A 24137-nucleotide genomic window follows, 5' to 3' on the forward strand; every position below is an offset into this window, starting at 1 on the left:
TAAAAAAGCATGCACACAGAAAAAGGTGTTTTAACCTTGCTGTCATTAAGTTGTATCTACACTTGCAATATGAACTTGGCTTTTCAGGCATGTATTTATCACCTAGAAAAGTAAGTTTAGAATTCCAGAAGTTAATTAAAAAAAAATTGGTGGGGGGACTTGTTTCAAAGAATACCTCCTATTTCCATATTGATGTGCAAGATGTATTATAACCAACCAAATGTTGAGTAGCATAAACAAAAAGAATAACAAGCTCATCTACAGAGGCTCTTCTCTTTTTCCCTCCAAGCTTAACAAAATAAAAATGCCTAGCTGCGAAATTAGCATGAATGCTGAATAAATCACTTCATTTCACAGGAAAATTGCTCTTAAATTTGAGAACATTCAGGAAGGTGAATTGTATTTCCCACCTCCAAATGAGTGTGGTTGATAAGGGGCCCTGTCAAAGCTGAAAGTGTCCCTTGTCAACTCGGGGGTCAGTGGGACAACTTTATTTATAGGACAATTTATTTTAGCCTTAAACACTATTTTTTTTTCTTTGATTTTATGCCCATTTAAATTCAGACAGCCCTCCTTGCTTTCCCCAGGTCTCCCTCTGCTTAAAATAGGCTGTGTAAAAGAAAGTTACTTTTAGACCATTGAAGTGAAGGCAACCCCTGGTGAAAAACAGAGAGACACAAAAAAACGGAAAAAAAAAAAAAGAAAACAAAGATGTGTGAATGTATATACATTTGGCCTCAAAATGAAATATATTATTTGTATTTGGACTCTAGAAAGAACACTTTTCTGAAAAAAACAACCGAGTCCATGTATGTATCCGTATTGTGAGAGCTTTTACAGAATCTTCATCAGATTCCATAAAGGAGCCTTGGGGTTCAGAAAGGTCAAGAACCTTCTGCTGCCCTAGAGAGAGCAGAGTGAATCGTGTGTGTGCTGTGCATGTGCACAATCAGCTGAAAGCCTCCATCGTAACAGAGTGCTTGCTGCAGGAAATGTACAAATACCTAGAAGATATTTTTAAGTAAAAATCCTTTTCAAGGTAACATAAATAGAAATTACCTTGAATACATTTTGGAAGAGAACAGCCAGACAGTGAACATTTCAAAATGCATGGAAGAAATCAAAAGTGGCTTGCAGTTCTAGTAGGAAAGTAAAAACCAGGACTTCTAGAGGCATTTTCTTACTGTGAATTACCTTGCTTTATGAATTGAGGCAAATCACTTTTTTTTTTTTTACTCCCTTGTGTGGGTTATAATAATAACTATAGGTCTTCATATGAAAGCACTTTGCAAAAGCAGAATATTAATAATCAGCTGAAATCAGTTCATTTTTTTTTTCACTTGCAAGCAAGTTCAGGTTTGCTGCTCTAAAAAGGTTGGTCATTTAAATAGAGAAGGTAAGACCACAGATGCCATTAGATCAATCTGTTCTTAAACCCATAAGGCTGCCTTGAGATGAAGTAGCACCCTTACAGAGACATTCAATACTAGAATAACATGCTGTAAACAAGTACTCCGAGAAGTCCCTGGTAGCTACATTTTCAGTTTTTGGTTTGGGGGGCATGTCATTTTGTTAATATGCTAAACTCAGAATGCTCTTTGATGCTTTGATGCAAGCAACAGTCCATGCCAAAAATCAAATCAAATCAAATCAAATCAAAACGGTTCTGCAACATAGCACCCCCAGCCCCAGCCCTTTTTTTGGTAGATTAGCTGAGGCCAGGTTTGGTTCATTCTAAAACAAAGGACTTTCAATTTGTAAAGCAACATTTCCCATCTGGCCTGTTCTCTTGCCAAGTCCCAAACCTGGGCTCGTGTGTCTAAAATTTCAGCAGCGACTTAGGCCATGTGTCTTTGCAATGAGAAAGAAAAGCAATTATTTCCGTGGGCGGCCAGATAATTTCCTATCATCTGTTGAACACAAACAATCCACTAGGCACCACCTTAGCACTTGGTGACTTTAGAGCTGATCTTAGCCACTCTGTTGGCGAAAAGAATGTGGATTCCTTCATAGCTGAAGAGCTTTCTAAAATGAAAGATCACAGAGCAATGGATTAAGTCAAGAAAAGACTTGCTTGGGTCCCCATCCTACTACTGGCTGGTTGTGTGACTTTTGGGAAGACACCTCCTGTCACCAGAGCCTTGGTTTCTCCCTCAGTGAAATGTCAGATTGGGTGGCTTCGAATATTTCCCCCAATTCCTATACCTGTATTGACTTCCTGGGTAGGTATTTGTTGTAAGACGAGGAAATGAAGTCTGGGAGTTTTGATTTTGTTTTCTCGGGTCTGATTTTTCCAAGCTGAAACTCTGCAGCCTAACTAGAAGGCTCTAGGCTGGAAAACAGCTCAAAAGTGGCAGCTGGCCATCCAGACCGTGGATATTCCATTTGGCTGGAGTTTGTTTGTTTAGCACCTTCCACTTCTGTTTACTTAAAATTTGGCTCCACTGGACCAGCCTCAAGAGAGACACCTTTTTCTTTTGACGAAGGTCCAGTGAGAGGGAAAGGGTCATTCAGAGGTGGCAGAATCTGCACATCCTCTCTAGCATCACAAGGCACGAGGCCGCGCACTCAGCATCCCAGAAGACGTGGAGCCATTGTGGCTTCTGTCTCTCTGAAGCAAAGCAGTGGTTGGAAGACACCAACAACTTAGTCTTTTTGAAGACCATCCCTTCCCCAGGCATGGCTTGAACAACCAAAACATTGGTGCCTGCTGAACGGCCCAAAGAGAACTTATTTTTCCCCCTGATATTCAGGAGCTATAATTCTAGCATCTCTTAAACTTAGCTGATTTGGCTCTAGATGTGAAAATCAATATGTTAGGTTCTCATATGTTTACCTGACATGTTAAGTAAAAGCTAGAACATATGCATATGTCAAGTCATGAACCTTCTGACCTCAAAGTAAACCAGCGTCCTTACTTTTCCTGGCTCTCTGCCATGACCCCCTCCCTATCTTCATGCTCCAGAATGATAGTCAATACCCTAGAGTCATTCTGCAGGGATTCATTTTAGTTAAAACTGATTTAAAAATGTATCGGCCTCTGACTCCATGTCAGCTGGCTGCCCATGGCTCCTTCATCTAGGCCAGTGATTCTCAATTGAGGGTAATTCTGCCCCCTAGAGGGGACATTTGGCAATGTCAGGAGACTTTTTGGTTCTCACAACTTGAGATTCGGGTAGAAGGTGCTACTGATATCTAGTGGCTAGAGGTCAAGAATACTGCTAAGTATCTACAAGGTGCAGGAGACAACAGAGAATTCTAGAGCCCCAAAATAGTAGCGCCAAGATTAAGAAAACCAACACCCGTCCATGGTCCTCTTGTGGACCTTGGAACTGGCTGCAAGTTCCAGAGGTTCTCATACTTCAGTCATTACAAAACCACTGCAGTTATTATTTGCTGGGTCACATACACCAGGACTTTTATTTACTTAACGTGTTTATACAACTTAACTCATTTTTTTAATGACTTAGTCTGGTCATTACCAAAAATACCTGTGAAATTGAAGGTCTGATGTTCTAATTACACTTTGCGATACACATGAACATTGAAATATGATTATTAATATTAAAAGTGTGTACTCGTGGTCTACTTAAAAGTTTCCCACATACTACTATGCCTGCCAGATTCTAGAATTATAGACTTTTAAGTCAGAGAGGCTTCGGAGGTGTTTGAGTCCCGCCATCCCCCTGCGGCTTGATTCCCTCAATCACATCCTCGCCCAAGTGGTCAGGCAGCCAGTTCTTGGACCCTCCAGAGGGTCCAAGAACTCATTCACTTATTCAACAAATAGATATTGAATACAGGCTCTCAGGAACTTTCCATGCTAGACCTGACGCTAGAAAAGGAGGGTAGGAGGTCAGGGGAGAGGGTAACAAAACATAGCCCCCACCTTCATGAAGCATGCACACCAGTGGAAGGAATGATCTTATTTCCCCCATGTCTGCGATAGAGGTTTCCCAGCTCTTTCTTATGTCTGTCATATAAAGATGATAAATGTGGGGGGGGGAGTCAACCTTCATAAATTATGACAGTTGGTCCATGTATAGCCCACACGTTCTTCGTATACTTTCCATTTGTATACTGAACACCCCAAGGCCATTCCAATGTCACAGAATGAAATATTCAAAGGGTTGTGGGTTTGGCACCCTCACTGCTCCTTTCTAAGGATGCACAGACAACAGGGGGTAGGGGCGAAGGTGACCTATGAACTACTGAGGAGCAGATTCTCCCTGTTTGGGGCACTCTGTGCCCTCTTCCCTCTACTCTTTAGCCACTCTCTCTGCTCCTGGAAGTACTGGGTTATAATCCACATTTTTTACTGCTATCCCTACACTGCTTCGCATAATCTAATACTTGCTTTTTCATTTGCTGGTGAACCATGCACTCCTTTCCATATCAGAACAAATGCCCTAAACTGCATCATCTGTGAGGCATGAAGTCCGCTTGGAGAAGCCCGAGGTCCTCGAGTTTCTCAAACACTCCTAGAAACGGCCTTGTTATAAAATGCCCCCCATTGGGCCACCCATGAAATGCAAAACTCATGCAAAAGTCGAATATTGTCAAGTTTGAAATGAGATGGAAACAGGCCTTTTCTTATGGAACAAAATAATAAACACAAACTCCCCTCTCCCCCTTAAACAAAAATACAGATAATCTGGTATAAACTGAAGCAACTCCTCATCCAGCGAACATAAAGGATCGCCTTTCAGTTGAGGATTTATGATGTGCCAGGCACTGTGCCAACGACTTTGGAGACGTTAGTTCATTTATTCCTCCCAATAACTTTATGAGGCTATTATTCCTATTTTACACATGGGGACACTGAGAGCCAACGAGGTTAAACACAGCACATAGGTGCTGAACAAGAGTTTGAACCTCTGACCAAAGCTTCTGCTGCCAGTCTTACAACTTAGTTGGGCAGAGTCTCCCGCCCCAGAAGAGATTGCTTTAAAACTGAACAGTTGTCTTGTTTGGCAGAGTGTCTCAGAATTCATCAAGCTTGGGGAGTAAGCCTGCAGTTGCTCTGTGGGCTAACGGGTGGCCTTACTTAGGTCAACAAGCGCCTGCGGGGCAGGACATGCCAACTGTACACAGGGCCTTTGAGTGTGGGGCGAGAGACAGTGGCCTGCACCTGAAGCTGCATGTTTGTCTGGGTGAGTTCTTCTGCTTTCTTTTCCAGTGACATCACCCAGACCTTCCTCTTCTGTCTGCAGCGGGTGGCGGCGGCCCGGTTCCGTTCCAGAAATTTCCTCCGCCTTTCGTCGGGATCCTCATCCACCACCCTTCGCCGGCGCCCCCCTGTGGGCTGGGGCGGCTGTATCGTCTGGGTGGGCTGCATCTGTTGTGTCGCTGGTGAGACCTGCTGGGAAAGGGAGGGAGGGGGTGAGGGGGAGAGAGAAGGGACGAGGGGGTAAGGTGTTGACATGCAAAGCACAGAGAGCCGTCGGTTGCGTGCGTGAAGCACGTCCAACGTGGTTTCTAAGAATGAAGTCAGTGACGCCACCACGCTCAGGAGGAGGAGACGCATCGCCCGGCTATCTTCTATGATATTTTGGCCAGATAAAGCGATACCTTGTGAAAAGGAGTCAAGGAGATTTTTTTTTTTTTTTTCCCCTGAATGGCATCTGGCTGAATCAGGATGAAAGAAACATTTATTCTCCTCTGATGCTAAAAACGTTTTAAGGGGCGTTGTAAATCGTGAAAGCGCCCCCGTGTGGTGATGGTCACAGGTGAAAACAGAGAGGACAGGGTGATGGTCATCCTATGGATGGGTCTTCTGGCAGGTACAGAAAAGTCGTCTGGGGCAGGCGGCGAATGCCTTTCATGTGTCAAAGCCACGTTCCTAGAACACACCTCTGGGCCAGCATCACCTCTGTGACGCCTCTCAAAAGAACCCTGCGAAGCCTGGAAAGCGGCTCAACTCCTTTTGTCACAAGATCACAGTTCTCCATCCAAAGGCCTGGCTGGACCTGCAAACTCCAGATGGGTCTGCCTCCTCCTCAGAGCTTGACCGAGGCAGAGGGAGCCACAGGAGGGCTGTCAAGGTGATTGAGCAGCAGGGCCTTTGAAAGTCCCTGCCCGAAGCAGCAAGGAGCCCTGTAATTCATCCACCAGGGAGAGGTGGCTCTGGATCGCCACAAACTTACAAGGAAATCTTAGGAGTGGCAAAGCACTTTATTAAAAAGTGTTACTATGCTTATAGATTCCTTGTAAGGTCTGCAAGGGGCTTAGCAACATCTGAGGTTTTGGGGACCCCCACACCTATAGCTTTACTTCCCGTCATGCAGCAGACACTCAGCACCTAGTGAAATGTCTATGACGGACTCTTTATGTGTCTGGACACCTAACACTTCCTTAATGCACTTCACTCCTTCCCCCTTTCTTCATTCTCAATAAAGGCCATTTCTTTTCTTTTTTTTTCCTTCCTTCTCAGTCACTCAGGCTTATGGCCCTAGTACCTATAAAGCTGTTTTACAAGAGACATTTAACCTGCAGAAGTAACAGGCAAAAAGTTTTTAAAACGAAACCCAGCAACCTTTTCTACCACATTCCAACCCTATGATTGAAATCAATCAGAATGACTGTAATTGCAGTAATAATGGCTCCTGGTTGACATCCGCTGACGGACGGTGATATAGTTTAATCCTAAACTCTATCAAGCCCTACACGACTAACTGTAAAAGAATCAGGCTCAGGACTGAGGTCAGACTGCATCTCAGTAATTTTATTTCAAGCGAAGACATTTTCTAAAACTGTTTATTGTCAATTCCTTTCCTCCCGATCTCAGAGGAGTAACAAACTAAGATCTTACTCATCAGAGTGGCTGCTGAAGATGTAATCCTTGTTCCCGGCAAACATTTAGCACGAGTCACTTCGGATGCTAACTTCCGAGCTAACCACCACAAAGCGAAGCCCAACGCACTAACCTGGCTATTTTTGCCTGTACCATTTCTTCCTGTGAATTAGTGACCTCACCTTGCCAGACCTAGACAAGACTCTAAAGCAGGCAAAACTAGGTCTGAATCTCCACTGCAGGGATTGCTCTTTCACTATGGTATTCTCCCACGCTGACTTTAACCAACCTTTATTTCCTGAAACTTTTCCTGTGCCTTCACCTAAAGGGGTTAAGTTCTGTGTGGTGGGGTTCAGGCTCGGTCCAGGTTCAGGGGTCAGCCTGTGGTTTGGCTAAGAGAAATTCCTGGTGGTTGAGGAGCGACAATAGGACTCTGAAATCACATTCTTATATGCAAGAGAATCACAAGAAGCCAGAAGAAATTGCAACCCTAAGATGAGAATCTATGTCTCTGGTAATTATTCTTACTCGTCATCTTTTTAAAATGGCATTCTGTTGGGGGGAGGGGGGAGGTACCTTGGGAGCATGGGAGTAATAGATGCACATTATCGTATATAAAATAGATAAACAAGCATTTACTGTACTTTGCTGTACACTTGAAACTAACATAATACTGTAAATCAACGGTACTTCAATAAAAAATAAATAAAATGGCATTCCATTCACATAAGTTTTGATCTGAAAGTTTTGATCAAAAATAACTGATTGTGATTTCGAAAAGATTTATTCCAAGTCATCTTAGAATCTCAGAGTTGGAATGGCCTTAATAAATTTCCTCTCCGGTTGTTCTGACAATCATACAATTAGGCTACATGACAAGAATCTCATGTAATCAGGTGAGGTAATACAATCTAAGAGTAACATTTCGAATGCTGTCTAAATGATCTTGCTCAAATGTCAGCAAGGCAAACCTGGACTCTTTCTTTTTAGCAGTATAGAATAAAAAAGCAACTTTGTGCAGCCAAATATAAAGGCAATTAATTAATTAATCGCATATACAATTGGCCACTTATGGACTTGAAATGGATGGCAGTTGGCTAATTGGTAATTAGCTTGTGAATGGCTTTTATATTTCATGAACTGTTAAACTTGTCTGTGAAGAAACTTGCCCACAAAGGCATCCAAAACTTGATGCTATCCATTTTCTTAAAAAAGTAAGTACACATGTGACTCTATCTACCTATCTTTGACCTTGTAGTTTGCTTTTTTCTTCTAAATACATGTCCTCCCATGGCCTGTGATGAAAAAGGTGCACTGGATGACATTTTATTGCTAAAATACTTTAGAAACTTCTAGCATATTACTTCGGTCTGGAATTAATCATGGCGAACATGCATGGAAAACTGTGCTGAAGGATAAACACTCTCTTGTCTAATACTCCTAAGAGTCTATGAGCTTAGTCTACTATTACCCCATTTTTCAGATGGGAAAACTGATGCTTGGGGAGGTGAGTCTACTGATGGCAGTCATGCAGCAAGTAAGACAGGAATAGAATGAAAGTTTTCTTACTCCAAAGCCTGCACTCTTATCTGCTCCATAGGATACTTCTAAGAACCTTTGCAAAAGTAAGCTTACCTGGTGAATAAGCTTATCTACTGAATAGATTAGGAAGCTGCTTGTGGATCACCCAGCTTGTGAACGGTTGACCAGGTTTGGTGTGTGTCGGAGAAGTTGCAAAAGCTCTAAAAGCTGCCTGGTGAGAGGTGCGGTGGCAGATGATGGAGGAGACAGTGAATAAGTGTTATTTGGCGATCCCAAGCTTCCAACACCATTCTGACCCAGCTGGTTGGAACCGGGCAGTTTGCATGGGTGGAGAGAACTGACAAAGGTCATTCTGCTTGAAGGTCCAAAGCGTGGAGGGCTAGCCATGCTCCTAGACATGTCCTCCACTCATTTATTAAAACTCACTCGGGAACACGGACCCGCCTCTCTTCTTGGGCTAGGTGATGTAACGTCTGCCCGGTCCCCCGACCCTCTTCCAGTTGAGTCTAAAAGCTGTTCTTTCTAGCCACTCCTGGTGACTCTCCACCCCTGGGATTTGGCCTTTCTTTTGAACCGATCATCTGCAGAGCTTGGCTCTCTGCTCCCTCCAACACGTTTCACATTGGGTAGGATGAGTCACCCCTCTTCACCAGTTACACAGTACCTTACACCCTAACAGCCATTACCAAGCCTCTTTGTCTGCCTGAAATTGTTACTCTTTAAATTTTTAACATTTACTGTTATTCAGAAGATTGTGCATCATATTTAACTTCTGACTTACAGGTAACAAAATTGAGTCTCTAGTAGTTCCCATTGTGGCTCAGTGTTTAACGAATCCGATTAGGAACCGTGAGGTTGCAGGTTCGATCCCTGGCCTTGCTCAGTGGGTTAAGGATCCAGTGTTGCCGTGAGCTATGGTGTAGGTGCCGATGCGGCTCGGATCCCGAGTTGCTGTGGCTATGGCGTAGGCCAGCGGCTACAGCTCTGATTAGACCCCTAGCCTGGGAACCTCCATATGCCGTGGGAGTGGCCCAAGAAAAGGCAAAAAGACAAAAAAACAACAACAACAACAAAAAAAATGAGTGTCTATGATATTACAAAGCACTGAAGCTAGAACCACGATTAGAATTAACTTATTTTGCACATTCTTAAGTTTGTTTGTTTGTTTGTTTTGCCATGCCCAGGGCATGCCGAAGTTCCCGGGCTAGGGATTGAACCTGCACCACAGCAATGATTATTTTCCTCATTCTATATCAACATCTTTCTTTAATGCTTACTGGCTTCTTCATCCTCCCATTGGTATTATTATTTTTTTAGGGTTAATTTTGCGAAACACTGCCAAAATAGATTTTGGAGAACTTGAAGTTTACATTTTCCCCTAGACACTAGACCTGATATTCACTGTATTCGTTCTAGCAACTATGATCTGGTAGGGTCTTATGGGTAACCGTTACCTCCTAGGTAATGAACAGAGCCCCCCAGAGTGTCAGATAGAACACCTGGACTTGTCAAACAACGTTGCCGCCAATGAGCCCACATTAGAGCCTGTACTTTGAACATGAAGGAGGAAAGAGTCATGAAAAAGGTCTACCTGTGCTTGGTTGCCGGAGTGCAGGGGTGGGTGTGGCGAGGTCTGGTGATGTGCTGGGTGTGCATGAAGGTGGGAGTGGGAGTGATGGTGTGGGTGGTTCTGCTGGTGATGGGGTTGAGGATGAGGATGGTGTGCTGGGTGCTGGTGCTGGTGCGGGTAGGGGTGATGGGCTGGCAGTGTCTGGTGCTGATGTGGGTGGGAGTGCATGTGGTGGTGTGGCGTCTGGTCCTGCCGGGAGCCCATCATTTCCATCATGTGTCCCATGGTGTTCATATTCCCATTTGACATGGCAGCCGGGTGATGGGTCAACGCAGCCTTCAACCTCTGAAACAGAACAAAACAAGAGGGGACAACTAGAGGTCAGTCACGTAGTACACGATAGGGATTTTGAATCCAAATGACTCATCTTTTCAATTCTATAATGTTTTCCGGTACTACTGTTAACATCTTTTTTTTTAAACTGGTAGCAGTATGGCTTTTCTATTAATTTCAATTTTTCATGCGTGTTATAGTAGGTAGGAGGGTCAATATCAACCGTAAATGTTACTTAGTTCAACGGTCATGGCAAACGATCAGGATATCCTAGACATTCTGCTAAAAGGTACTTCTGCTATCCAATTGTTCATCATAACCTATTGACAGCCAAACGCAAGCATGAACCCAATAGAACCATTCAAGTCGATAATACCCCTGAACAAAGGGCCCATCTGATATGGTCTGTGCTTAATAATGAGTCAGAAGAATGCAAGAATTTTGTTTCCCAAAAGATTTCTAAGACCCACAGAGGACATAACTTCAAATTTTAGAATACAGGAATACTGCTCATGTTATTTTAAGTCTTCAAGTTAGATTAGAAATATACAACTTTTGGAGGCCATTTGTTACTATGATATTTCTCATAGTCCCTCAGATAATCTAATTTTCTCACACAGTAATGTGCTTCTGTTCTTCTGATTTGAGGAAGGCAAGGAAGAAAGTAGGAGAATATGATGTATTGCAGCCTTCTACAGCCTCTTTGACGATGACATCGCAGGCTAAGTTCAAGTTGAACACGCAAGCCTCATCCACCAACAAGCAAACAGACATGTACACAAATAACTTCTCCCTGAATCTAACCCCTAAGCAGAGGTCGGAAAACTTTTCTATAAAAAGTCAGATAGCAAATATTTTGATCATTGCATGCCGTAGAGTCTCTCAAAACTACTCAATGCAGCCCTTTAAGCACAAAAACAGCTATAGATGAGATGTAAGCAAATGACCATGCAGTGTTCCGACACAACTTTATTCAGGAACAGGAAATTTGAATTTCATATAACTTTTGCATGACATGAAATGCTATTATCCTCGGTTTGATTTTTTTCCCCCAATCGTTTAAAAATATAAAAACCATTTTTAGCTCCTACGCTGTGCAAAATTAGGCAGCGGGCCAGAAGGGGCCCAGAATCTGGCCCCGATTTAAAGAATCAGTTGGTAATCAGCTTAGTCACAGTTTCTTCAACATTGTTTTTTCTTGTACACAGACAATTATCATCCTATCCTGAGGGGCATAACGTACAAAGTACTCTATAATACAGTTACTCCTTGGAAAGGTATCTTCTGCAGAGATGATAGTCTAGTTGGCAAGCTCACATTGGCTTCTTAAAGTATTTACTAGGGGGCTCCAAGTTCTCTCCTGATTTGTGTTCTTCTCTGATTGATGATGGTGGTGTAATCGTTGCAAAATGGAAGAGTTGCATTTAAAATGATGATCAAAGCAGCCATGCTCCAGCATGCACAATACGAATGAGTCTCAACCAAACAGAGAAAACTACTGATAAATACCAATTCAATTCTTTGAAATCTGTAGTTAAACCTAAAGAGCCTCCACTTGTTAAAAAAAAAAAAGTCTGGGGGGGGGCACAGTTTGACAGACTATGTTCATATTCCATAAGCACTGAAAACAATTCTTACTTCCTGATCCAGTAACCACTGAACCCACCTGCCTCCTCTTTGATGAGCAGCATCTGCTGTACAGCAGCGCCTGACCCGAATCCCAAAGAAGCTAAGCTTACTGAATCCCTGGGAAAGAGTAGATGCTGTGTATTGTGTTAATCGCTAAATGAAATAACAATAAACAGAAAAGTGACCAGATGCTCCTCATCTCCAATTTTCAGAAATGATTTCATTGTTTTTATACAAATGCTCATTATAAAAAATTCAAGCAATGCTTAAAAGTACAATGAAGTCAGCAACCAATGAACCAAATGCATTGTTTATATCTGGTGGGTGAGCAGCATTCCAGACAACTCTCTCCATGCACATGTAGAGATGGAGGAACAAGCAGAACAATTCCATAACAGTGGAGTCATAATAGCATGTGATTAAAAAAAACCCTCTCATTTGAATAGAACGTAAGCAAAAGAAGTGAAAACTGAATGAATCACTGGACTTCACATACATGTTTCTTTACTCAAGAATAGTTTCTAAATGATATCTCTGAACTTAAAAGTGAAGAAAATTATGAAAAATTGCATTGAAATCACTATTTTTAATTGACATACTGGATAGTATTGATGGATTTTCTAAACTATTTTTATAATTTCACTATTATAAAAATATACAGATGGAAAGGAAAAAAAAAAAAAGCAAATGACAACCAACTATAAGAATATGAGGTAGAAATGTCCATCCACAGATGAATGGATAAAGAAGATGTGGTACATATATATACAATGGAATATTACTTGGCCATAAAAAAGAATGAAATAATACCACTTGCAGCAATATGGATGGACCTAGAAACTATTATACTAAGTGAAGCTAGTCAGTGAAAGACAAACATCACATGATATCACTTATATGTGGAATTTTCAAAAAGGATATAAGTGAACTTATTTGTAGAACAGACTTTGAAAAACTTATAGTTACCAAAGCGGACAGGTCAGGGGTGGGATGGACTGGAGGCATATAGACACTGAGGTATATGGAATGATTGGCCAGTGGGGGCCTGCTGTATAGCACAGGGAAATTTACCCAATATTCTGTGATAATCCATGTGGGAAAAGAATCTGAAAGAGAATAGATATGTGTGTATGTATGACTGAATCACTTTCTCTACAGCAGAAATCATCACAACCTGGTAAATCAAATGCACTTCAGCAAAACTTTAACTCCCCCCCAAAAAGAATATGAGTTGGAAAAGTAAAAGCCACCTGTCTACCCCTTCCTTCTAAGCCCCATTCCTCAGATGAAACCGCTAAGTACTCACAGACATATCCTTAGCATTTATCAGAATGTGTCTGTGCAAACCCTTTTTATGATATATTGTTTTGTATCTTGCTTTTTCTCCACTTCAACAATATATATATATTTGACATCTTGCTTTATCAGTAAAAACAGCTTATTATAATGGCTGGCATTAATTGAGCACTCACTACATGTCGTGTCTCATTCTGTGTTGTACAAATATTAACTTCCCTAATCTTCAGAACCACCCCGCAGGGCACAAAGAGAGGCTAAGCCACACGCCCAAGCCCTGGCCACTAGAGGGGGTGGGGGCAGGCTACCTTTAGAGCCTGTTCTCTACACCTGGAGAGGAGGTGCCAGAAGGCTTGCTAAGCAACTTTGCCAAAAACGGAAATAAACTGAGTTATGCCACCTCCTCATCAAAAGCATAGGCAGAAAGAAGGGCCTAGAAAAAAATGACAAGATGCCATTACTGCTCGTTCCAGCACACAAATAGAGTTCCAGATACACTTGTTCCGAAACTTGGCAGAGGCAAGGATGGGTGTAAGAGTTTCTAAGCAGCTCAACTGCAGCGAAGGACCATCCAGAGCTTACCTCCCTTGATACATTTGTGAAAAAATGGTTACTTAAATTTCCCCTCAAACACAGATCTGAAAAGGTCCATGAATCTCTTCTCCCTAGCTTTACTTCCTAACTTTCAGGTCTACGACCTAACTTCCTGAGGTCCATGAATCTCTAAGATCCACAAATTCCCAAGGTCCAAGGTCCAAGGCCCACGAATTCCTAAGGTCTACGACTTAACTTCCTAAGGTCCACTAATCTCTCCCTAGCCTTATGTCCTAACCTGCAGGTCTATGACTTAACTTCAGGTCTTTCTAATGCTCAGAGGATGAAAGTCCAGCCTTTAATGTGGCCTATGCATAGGCACTGCAGTGTGTACCCAGCCTTCCCACTAACCCTTTTGCACTTGATCATCTTCTTGTCCGGGGTGATTTTCCTTTTCCTCGAATGTTCTATAGCTCTCTGCTCCAAGATCCTCCGTAGTAAAATTCTCCCCACTCTCCTGGTCTACATTAATTCCTGCTGTTACATGGTCCTAGTAGAACCATACTCCTCTTTTAAAAATTCAGTTTGCAGTTCTGATTTCTATTTTTATTTTTTTGCTTTTTAGGGCTGTATCTGTGGCGTATGGAAGTTCCCAGGCTAGTGGTTGAATTAGAGTTGCAGCTGGCAGCCTACACCATAGCTCATGGCAATGTGGGATCCTTAACCCACTGAGTGAGGCCAGGGGTCGAACCCGCATCTTTGTGGATACTGGTCGGGTTCATGAGCCACAACAGGAACTCCCGCAGTTCTGATTTTTAGTATGATCATTAAATTAATACTCATCAACCATCCCAGAATGTAAGCTTCGTGAGAGCAGAAACCATGTTGGATTTTGCTCGGTATTAAAATTCAAAGTTTTAGCTAGTACTTATGGGGCACTGAATTCATATTTTTAGGAATGAATGAATGGATGAAAGTTTCTGAGTCTTTTGATGAGAATGTAGCATTTTTCATCTTGGCTCACTGCAGGTGGTATTGGTATGAAAGGATAATTTTACTATCAACCAAGGTCAGCAGAATGACTACAGAACTCATACAGGCAGATGGGCCATCAAAGTACCATCCGAGGAGCTCCCCACTCCACACCCTGCTTCCCCTCTAACAGAAAAAAGGAAAACATAAATAAATAAGAGGAATGTGCATTAACTTCATCTTGATATATTTTCCCTGAAAGAGTGGCACGCACAGAAAATTGAAAAGCTGTCTAGCAGTGGGTCACTCTATTATCCTTTCAATGCTACAAACAACTTTTCCACCTTTAATTAGGAGCAAATGGAGCCTGACAAATGCACACTAAGCACCAGATCTTCATCTCTCAAATAATTAGCTTGTACTGTTAAGGGAAATTACTTGATTGCCTCAAGTCTCTTCTTGCATGTTTCATGCCAAGGCAATCATATTAATAAGGCTATAACATTCCATTTACCCATTCATACAACAAATATTTATTGGGCACTAATGTTAGGCATCTTATTATTTGCCCATGACCTGAAGGAAGTGGGAGACACACAAAACCAAAGGTTTTTCAAATCACTGGGAAGAAAAAAACACATACTTGAGGATGAAAATAAAGACTTGCCGGCGCTCCTTACAGACTCTGAGGGCTTTGGGCGGAGTCCACCCCTAAAGCACCAGCCTGTGTCATCTTTGAAGGATGGCACTGAAGATAAAGGATTGAGCTCCTTTGCATATGCCACATTTAATATTCTCCATGCCATTTCTAAACAGTTTGGGGGCACTTCTCAAAGTCCCAAGGAGCCCGCCGCTTCCCTACATCCTGGTGCCAACAAGAGTCATCACACTGCAAATCATGAAAACATGCCAAATATAGATATTCGTACCCCACTCTCTGAGGGATGATAAATGACCAGCAGATGAATCCAAGCTGTATTTTGCTGAATGATTTTTCATTTTGAAGCTGAACTGGGTCTTATGTTAAATAGCATTCTACCCAATGCCAAGAAAAGGCAAGGAATAGAGAGGCAAATTAGTGAGCAAATAAACATCTATTTTTCAGCTACGAAACCCGGGGCTATTCCTGAGGTGCAACTGAAGGAAAGAGAAAATAATCCTGTTTACTTTCTCTCCGCCTCTACCACATCCATTTACTCGAGAGAGCAAATCAGGAGAGACAGCGGGAAGCCTGACACAGCTGGTTTCAGGCAATAGGGGTCATTTTCATTCAGTCTGTGTATTTTATTTTATTTTATTTTATTTTATTTATTTATTTATTTTTGCTTTTTAGGGCTGCATCCGTGGCATATGGAGGTTCCCAGGATAGGGGTCAAACAGGAGCTATAGCTGCTGGCCTATGCCAGAGCCACAGCAATGCAGGATCCGAGCCAAATCTGCGACCTACAGCACAGCTCACGGCAACGCCAGATCCTAAACCCACGGAGCGAGGTCAGGGATCGAACCCTCGTCCTCATGGGTGCTAGTCAGATTCGTTAACCACTGAGCCACGAGGGGAACTCTGGTCTGTATATTTTATAAGCTCCTTGTTCACTGTTCCCAATGGGAGAATGGACCTGCTGCTGGGATGGAGTCTGGTAAGAAACCACCTGTCAACCTCATCCCATACCATGCAGGACCGCTGCCCTGATGGCCCAATCCCAGGGCCTCTTTAATCTCGGGCTTAGCTCAGTTCTGTATTGCCGCACATTGTGCGAAGCCCAGGTACATGCAAACGTCATTACCTCCACGTGGGTGCACGCACGTGAGCCTGTGTGAGCACACGCATGATACACCCTCCCACACCCACCCCCGGTGATGCATCTCCCCTTTGCAGCTCGCTCTTGCCAATCAGAAACTCTCCTGGAACTGTAAAAATACTTCTCCATTTTCAGCATAGCAGGTTGCTTACGCCTTACAGACTCTGAGAGCCAAACAGAATTGAATGTTATTTGAAATTCAGTTGGATGGGTTGAAACAATCCTTCAGAAAGATTTTCATTAAAAATGCCTCTTGGGTTTTGTTCTGGAAAAGGATAATACCAAAATGTAGTGCTGCTGAGTTGACCACAAGAGACCATCTAAATAAAAATAAGATAAAAATCCATATTCATATTTCCTTTTGAATACACAAAAACTGCCACCACTGGCCACCCCAATGTATTTCTGTAAAATGTAATTTCTTCTTCCATTCTCCTCCCAGAACATAGCAGCTCAGCTGAGGTGGTCAACACAGGCTTCTCGAATGATCCAAAGGGTCAGCAGTGTACACCTCTAGAACACTTCACCGGAGGAATGCTGGCAACATCAAAGTCTACTGACCTACTCTAGGTATCAAGGATTTCTGAAATGATGTCCCTGAATTCACAAAAAATAACTGATATTTAGCCACTGAATTTTCTGACTATATGTAGCCAGTGTGGATCCCCAAATCCTTCCCAAGCTTGGACAGAGGTAGGGCTGAGAACTGTCCTGGGTGCCATGGGACAGTTACACGAACTTGGAGCTTCACTTAGCCAAGGTACACGTACTTTTAAGGCCCAGATTCATATCCGGGCTTCAGGATGTCTGCTGAGAATGATCATATAAGCCTGATGGCATAGTGGATCTTAAAATCCATGATTATTTCGGGATCATTGTTTAGACAATGAACTAAAATCACACCTGGCTTAATCACTTGGAATAAAATATGCTCCTGTCAAAACTTTCATACTATCTCAGCGCTGAGGGTTTCTCAATTTGAGTATTCTGCTTTAGGTTTTGGTTTGGTAGTAAAATTTCAAATAAGGCTAGAAGGTTGGGAGGAGAGACTATCAGGGAGAGAGAAGGACGCTACAGGTCTAGGAGGGAAAATATTCATACTCTTTGTCATGCTGTCATTCAAATGTGTTAACTCTAAAGATATTAGAAATGATGTAATTAGGAAAAAACCACAAAGGGATTGTATTATAAATCAATACTATAGTCCTTTGGAAAATGATGCCAGGCAATCTCACAAACAAGGATGGTACCACAGAAAAGTGGCACTTGGACAGTTCTAAAGTAAGCAAGGAAAAGAACTGGGTGTTTGTTCACTCTTTCACTGTCCACCTGTGGGTATAACTTCTAAAGTGAGGTACAGCAGACCTAAGTGCTGGGTGACATGTTCAACTTCAGTGGTTAAAAAAACCAAAACCAAAACCAAAACCAAATCAAAAGGAAACAAAACCCACGCAAAACCAAAAAAAAAAAAAAAAAAAACCAAAAAAACCCCAAGATAAGTCTTAAGCAATTTTCCTGCCAGCCTTTTTATGTTAATATCTAAATTATATACTAATTACAGTTCAAGAGTGACTGTTCCATTTATTCTTGTTAAGTGAGGAAATTAATGAATGCACATTTATAGCATTGTTTTACTTCAGATACCCTGCATCTCTTTGATGCCGGAGCTGTCTTTTATAATTCAGCAGGCTAGTGGGCATTTTAAGAGGCTGTGCATTTTAGTGAATTTCAGAACCAAGAGCTGTTCTGAGAGCAAGAGCTAGTCCTCATTTTACTTTCGTTTTAGGTAAGTCCTTAAATAAGTAAACTATTGGCTCTACGTGCCTTAATGTACTTAACAAATGAAGGCAGGATTCTGAGCTCCCTATTCCATCAGGGAAAGGGTCTGAGTTGATGTTAGGCAGGAATCTATTGCAAGAGTGAGTTGTAGGAATGTCTAAAATAAAGTCGTTATTGCAGAGAATTTCAGAAGAAGAACAGGAGACTTGGACTGAGAAATCTAGGTTTGAAAGCCTGGTTTCATCACCGTGGCTGGTCATCTTGAGCTTCAAATTCCTCTTTTATGAAATGGGGATACATAATGGGATTAAAAAACTGTATAAGCAGTAAGGATATGCAGAATAATCAGTGGGACAGAGTGGAGTTATTTTAAGAGCAGAGATTAAGACAAGCTTTGGATGAAAAATAAGAAAATGAGATAGTAAAAACCTTTTTCTTATCATTAAAATGTGTTTAGTTAACTTTAGATTTTTAAAAATTCAAAATAAAGCACAATGGAATATTATACATCCATAAACAAGGGGTGAAGTCTTGATACCCGTTGAAACACAAATAAATCTCAAAAACACTATCAAATGAAAAAAGCCAGACACAAAGGGTCACGCAGTGTATGATTCCATTTTCACAAAATATCTAGAATAGATAAATCCAGAGAGACAGAAAATAGATTAGTGATTGCCAGGGGATGGAGGGGAGGGGAAGATGGAGAGTAACTGCTTAATGGGGACAGGGTTTCCTTTTGGGTGATGCAGATATTTTGGAACTGGATAAAGGTGATGGTTGCACAATATTTTGAATGTACTAAATGCCACTGAAATGTACTCTTTAGGATGGAATATATGAATTTTGTCCATTAAAATAGTTTAAAAACAGGGTTCCCATTGCTGCTCAGCAGTAATGAACCCAACTAGTATCCATGAGGATGCGGGCTTCAGTCAGTGGGTTAAGGATCTGGCGTTGCTGTGAACTTCAGTGTAGGTTGCAGACTGCTCAGAGCTGGCATGGCTGTGGCTATGGCATAAGGTGGCAGATACAGCTCCGATTTGACTCCTAGCCTGGGAACTTCCATAAGCCGCGGGTGTGGCCCTAAAAAATTGTTTTTAAATAAAGCGCATTAAAGCAAAATAGGAATCTCTTTCTTTTAACAGGATGCTAATAGAAACTTTTGACCTCTGAGGATGACTACTATTCATTATGATGTCACCTTAAGTGAAACACTATGCGAACAATAAAAGCCAAAGAGACATTTTGCCCTAGTCTAGGATAAGGTCCATGCCGGGTTTTCAGTAAGTGTCTCAGGAAATTGACTCTGCAAGACAATGGCACCTTCTCTCTCCTACAACTCTATCATCTCCTAGCTGGCTCAGAACTAAAGAGAAAATGCAGAAGCCGCAGCCATCAACTGTGTATAACATAGAGCTAGTACAGAGTGTTAAATACACTGCATAAGGCACTGATTTCCCAAAAGATCTTGGCAGCCTAGCATCAAGAAATCCAGTAAGAGAAATTTAATGGGGATCAGCGTAAGATCTTATGCTTGGTTGACAAAAACAAAACAAAATAAAACACACAAAACAAAATAAAACACACAAAACAAAATAAAACAGAACAAAATAAAACAAAACTCAGAAGACTCCAGAACGGTCCAAAAGCAGCTCAGGAGAGATGTAGCATGGTGATTACATATATAAACGGATGCAGGGGTTTCATTCGACCTGTTTCAAGCACCTTTATGCGATGCACGTGTCCAAACAACTGATGTGGCTTTTCAGCTGCCTCGACAAAACTAGATTCGAGACTTTAATGCAAGAGGGTAAGAGCTGTGTTCACCTCTGCAGAGGCCAGGATGTGCACTATACAAGCCCAGGTCCCCACATCCCTGCCTGCCCACAAAGATCTCACATCAGGCCTAATACGTGTTGGATTTCCTCTCGGGGAGTATCCCAACTGTCAGTTGATACGACAGACACCCTCTTACCATTGTTTTCCCTCTTCAATGACACTGCAATGAATATCTTTGTATTTGCATATCTTGACATATTTGCCTGATTATTTCTAAAATGTGTTTATTATTAAAAAAAAAACAAAAAACCCCAAACGGATGACTTGATCAACCCAGTTGTATCGCCTTTCTGGGCAGAGGTGAATGGTAGGAGTAGCGCATGCATGTGTAGGGGGGCGGGGGGGATGGGAGCTGGGTATCTGTTAAGAGGGAATCTGTACTGAAAGGATGGGGCACCTGCTAAGTATCAGTTTTCGTTATTGAGCCCTTTCTTGGGTCTCATTTTCTTCTTCTATCAATATCCTCATATCCAGGTGAGATATTGCCATATTACAGTTTTAGGGTCCCCCGTTTTATTCAGATGACTGAGCTTCTTTAGCACTGTGGAATGACTTTCGGTACTAACTTGGCTCTAGCAGATAGCATATGCTCCTGGCTGGTTTCCCTGGTAATTTTAAAGGTGCTGAATACACAGTGGGCTTAGAATAAATATTTGTTGATTGCCTGCCTGCCTGCCGCCCGCAAGTCTCCAGGAGTGGTGCCTAGCCGTGGAATGTCTTTGAAGCGCTGGCCTATAATTTTCTCCACAGAAAGAACACCTTCTGGTGGTGGTGGCAGGGAGAATAATGCCCTTTGTCTTGCTAGCAAACCCTACTCACCCCCCAAAACCCAGCACCTGCAAGCCTGGGTAATTTTAAGTGAGGGCTTATTTCCAGCTTTTATAGAAGAAAAAAGTTCAATTGGAAAAAAGTAATCCTTTGTTATTTTATTTTGGACGAGCTTTTAATCAGAAACACAAGCAGTAACATATGTTAGCAAAAAACATATGAAACATAGAACTTTGCATTTATAACTCACTGGAAAATCCATGTTACTGCAACACTAAGTTTGGGGTTTTAATTGCACAGAAGTCAGGAAATTCAGATTCAAGTTCCCACAGCAAACTTTACTCTGTACATACACCCCAGGGCTCTTTCTGAGGGAGGTGATCTAATTATTTGGCCAAAAAGTGATGCAATAAACAGTGATGGAAAGGATTGCTCCTCTTTGCTACATTTCCCATCATCCCAAGCGAAATGGACATCTGGCAATGTTAACCACAGAAAGTGTGCCCTTTTAAATGCAAGGCAATCCCTGGCTGTGTGCTTGGTGACCATCATGAAGAGCAATCCCACCGCAGAGCTGGAGGCAGGAGGCCCACGACTTGACAGTGTGTGGCTGGGGTGGAGCAGCCAGGTGCCCCATCACCAGTCCCCCACTGGATCCTTCCCCACACCCTCCCAAAAGCAGCTGTGTTCAGTGGGCACTGCTTTACCACCCCCACTCCATCCCTGCAGGGCACCTCTCAGGAACTCAGATGCTCAAACTTCTGCATCTGAAAGTCTGACCAAAAGGACCTCCCTGGACACACCTCTGCCTGGTCCTGGGAAGACTTCTCCAAGGCAGTTGTTCAATATTGTCATCTTCTGGCTTTATGCCACTTTTTGGGAGATGGCAAGATGTGTGGCACTGGTGGAGACGTTGACTGTCTGCCCAAGGGGGCCTCAAGCTTAGGATAGGTAGGAAGTCTCCAGGTGTTCCTCTCCAACCATGTATAGTAGATTACATGTACCTCGTACCCCTTGATATCGATACCCACGCCTATCTAATATGCTATGTATGTCCAGTTCTGTTTTTCTTCCTGGTAGAATAGGAACGCTATATTCTGGTTCCCCACTCTCTCCTTTGCCTCTGATCTGATCCCTGTTTGAGTGCCCCAAAGCATGTCAACACAGACATGGGAGGAGAGTGGAGAGAGGGGAGGTGGGCAAGAGGAAGAGTGTGTGTTCTTAAGTGCTACGTTCCATCTGGGGCTTTGTAAGTGCCCGTGGTCCAAAGCCACTGGACCAATAGCCAAATCAACGTGCAGTGATGGTTCTACTATCCTGCTAAAGAAGAGTTCCAGGTCTGCCTGCAAGTAGCCTGGGTTCTATGGTGCTCAACTCAGTAGTCCTGAAGTAATAAACATAGCACATCCATAAACAGCCCCTCGGCTCTGAGCACACTGAGAATCAGAGATGCCATTGCGAAGGGCCTGTTCTCACTGAGCAGGAAGGACCAGGAGACACCTGTGAGCGACCTGGGCTAAAGCAGCACCGTCATGAATAGAGGTTTCTATCACAGCCTACTCCTTGATTTTTTAGGCAAACCATACCAGGGAGAACAAAGCTGTATGCGTGTGGGTGGTGGTGGAGGGACCAAAATAAAACACAGCATCTTTTTTTTTTTTTAACTACATGTCTACATTTAGGCAAAAAAATATTTTTTATAAAGCACAGCTATACTTTAGGCATTTCCAAGAGAAGCCATTTATAATTTATGGAGAGTCTGGCTGCTTGTGTGCTTATAAAAAGTTAGGCTCAAGGAGAGCTTTTGAATTATGCCCAAGAAGAGGATGGTGCAGAGAGTTTCCAGCCAAAAATGAGGAACAGCTTTTTTCTGAGCTGATGTGCCTCCAAATCATGTTGATTCTCACGCGCCTTTAAAAAATCCCACTAATATTCTGGGGTTGAAGAACATTAAGTTTACCGGGCTCTTTTCTAGTTTGAGAATTTTTCTTTCTGTTTCAAGAGGTAGGACCAACATGACACATGAACTCTTTGGCACATTTTTAAGAGTGAAATTACAGTCCCTTGCTAAGCCATCTTTTTACCTCTTCATTCCTATTGTCTCCACGGTGTACAATTCAATAAACCGGAGACCTAAATCTGCTCTTTTACTGCCTACGACATAAGCAATGGGGGTGGTGGGGTGGGGAATGTGGAACCATCTCTTTAAATCACATTGTCACAACTGAGTACCATTCTAAAAATGCCAAAGAGAAAGCTTTCTGCTTGATTTATTAATTGAAAATGGCCTGTCTAGGAACTTATCTTGTAACAAGCCTAGGATATCATTTTCATGATCTGTCTTCTTTTCTAGCTCAAGCAATTTCTTTTCTGACTCCAAACTTCTCTTAAGCAACTGCTCACTGGGGAGTGACAATAATACAGTAGTTTGCCTTAAATCAGTGCCATCCTTCTAGAGAGAGCAAAGCTCTTTGCAGATATTAAGCCTCCGAAGGAGGTGATGAAAATCATTCCCCATGTTTTGGAGACGGAGGAAATACCTCTGAAGAAAAAAATGCCCAATCACTTGCTTGAGAGCCAGTGTAAGCAAGGGATTTGAATCTGATCTTGTTCTTTGTGCTGCAGCCTGACAGCTTGCCTAGTGAGAAGAAAGATGGTGGATAATATAAAGAGCGTGGAGAGGTGCCTGTTGTGGCTCAACAGTAACCAACGTGACTAGTATCCGTGAAGACCTGGGTTCAATCTGTGGCCTCAGTCAGTGGGTTAAGGATCCGGCGTTGCCAAGAGCTGTGATGCAGGTTGCAGATGTGGCTCAGGTCCTGAGTCATTGTGGCTGTGGCGTAGACTGGCAACTGTAACTCTGATTCAATCCCTTGCCTGGGAACTTCCATATGCCACTGATGTGGCCCTAAAAAGACCAAAAAAAAAAAAAAAAGTGTGTGGAAAAGGCAAGAAAGGAGGAAAGAGGCAAAAAGCTAGAGGAAAGGGGAAAAGACATAGAGGAGAGAAGCAGGAGAGAAAGCAGGTCAGTTCTGGCTGGAGATGGAAAACGTGTTTTACCTAAGGGCTCTGAGACTTGTATTTCCTCATACACTAAATATACTATGATCAGGCAGAATCATTGCAAAAGAGAAGTGGATACAAGGTTGACTCAAAGTACTGCAAACTCAAACAAGCTCAATTCCCTTTTTTTAGAGAACTATCCCCTCCACCCTAGTTTCCAGAAAAATTAATCACCAAGAGTGTTAGCAAGTGATTTCTGCCTTTCACCATATGCCAG

At 42.4% G+C, this 24137-nt stretch overlaps 2 protein-coding genes across 24 annotated transcripts in view; one reads left to right on the forward strand and one right to left on the reverse strand.

The window, feature by feature from the left end:
- The window catches only part of TRIL (TLR4 interactor with leucine rich repeats), a 131540-nt gene extending 124022 nt beyond the window's left edge, over positions 1-7518 (forward strand). For 3 of the 5 annotated variants that reach the window (XM_085005619.1, XM_085005618.1, XM_085005620.1), the window contains 2 exons: positions 5180-5352; positions 5784-7518. The gene's annotated coding sequence lies outside the window, so the exon portion shown is untranslated. Of the gene's footprint in view, positions 1-5179; positions 5353-5783 lie in introns of those variants that run through there. The other 2 variants (XM_085005622.1, XM_085005621.1) reach the window with 2 other exon arrangements.
- Positions 1-24137, reverse strand: part of CREB5 (cAMP responsive element binding protein 5) — a 424373-nt gene that overhangs the window by 3722 nt on the left and 396514 nt on the right. For 11 of the 19 annotated variants that reach the window (XM_085005648.1, XM_085005645.1, XM_085005643.1 and 8 more), the window contains 2 exons: positions 9927-10250; positions 5132-5359 (listed from right to left, as the gene is read on the reverse strand). In XM_085005648.1, coding sequence (XP_084861774.1) covers positions 5132-5359; positions 9927-10250 — 552 coding nt within the window. Of the gene's footprint in view, positions 1-5131; positions 5363-6402; positions 10251-24137 lie in introns of those variants that run through there. The other 8 variants (XM_085005641.1, XM_085005638.1, XM_085005640.1 and 5 more) reach the window with 2 other exon arrangements.

Source organism: Sus scrofa, chromosome 18 (assembly GCF_054392235.1).
Source record: "Sus scrofa isolate SSC_HxYL_T2T_F1_AM1 chromosome 18, Sscrofa_HxYL_maternal_Yorkshire_Landrace_v2.0, whole genome shotgun sequence".
In the NCBI taxonomy this organism is placed as follows: domain Eukaryota; kingdom Metazoa; phylum Chordata; class Mammalia; order Artiodactyla; family Suidae; genus Sus; species Sus scrofa.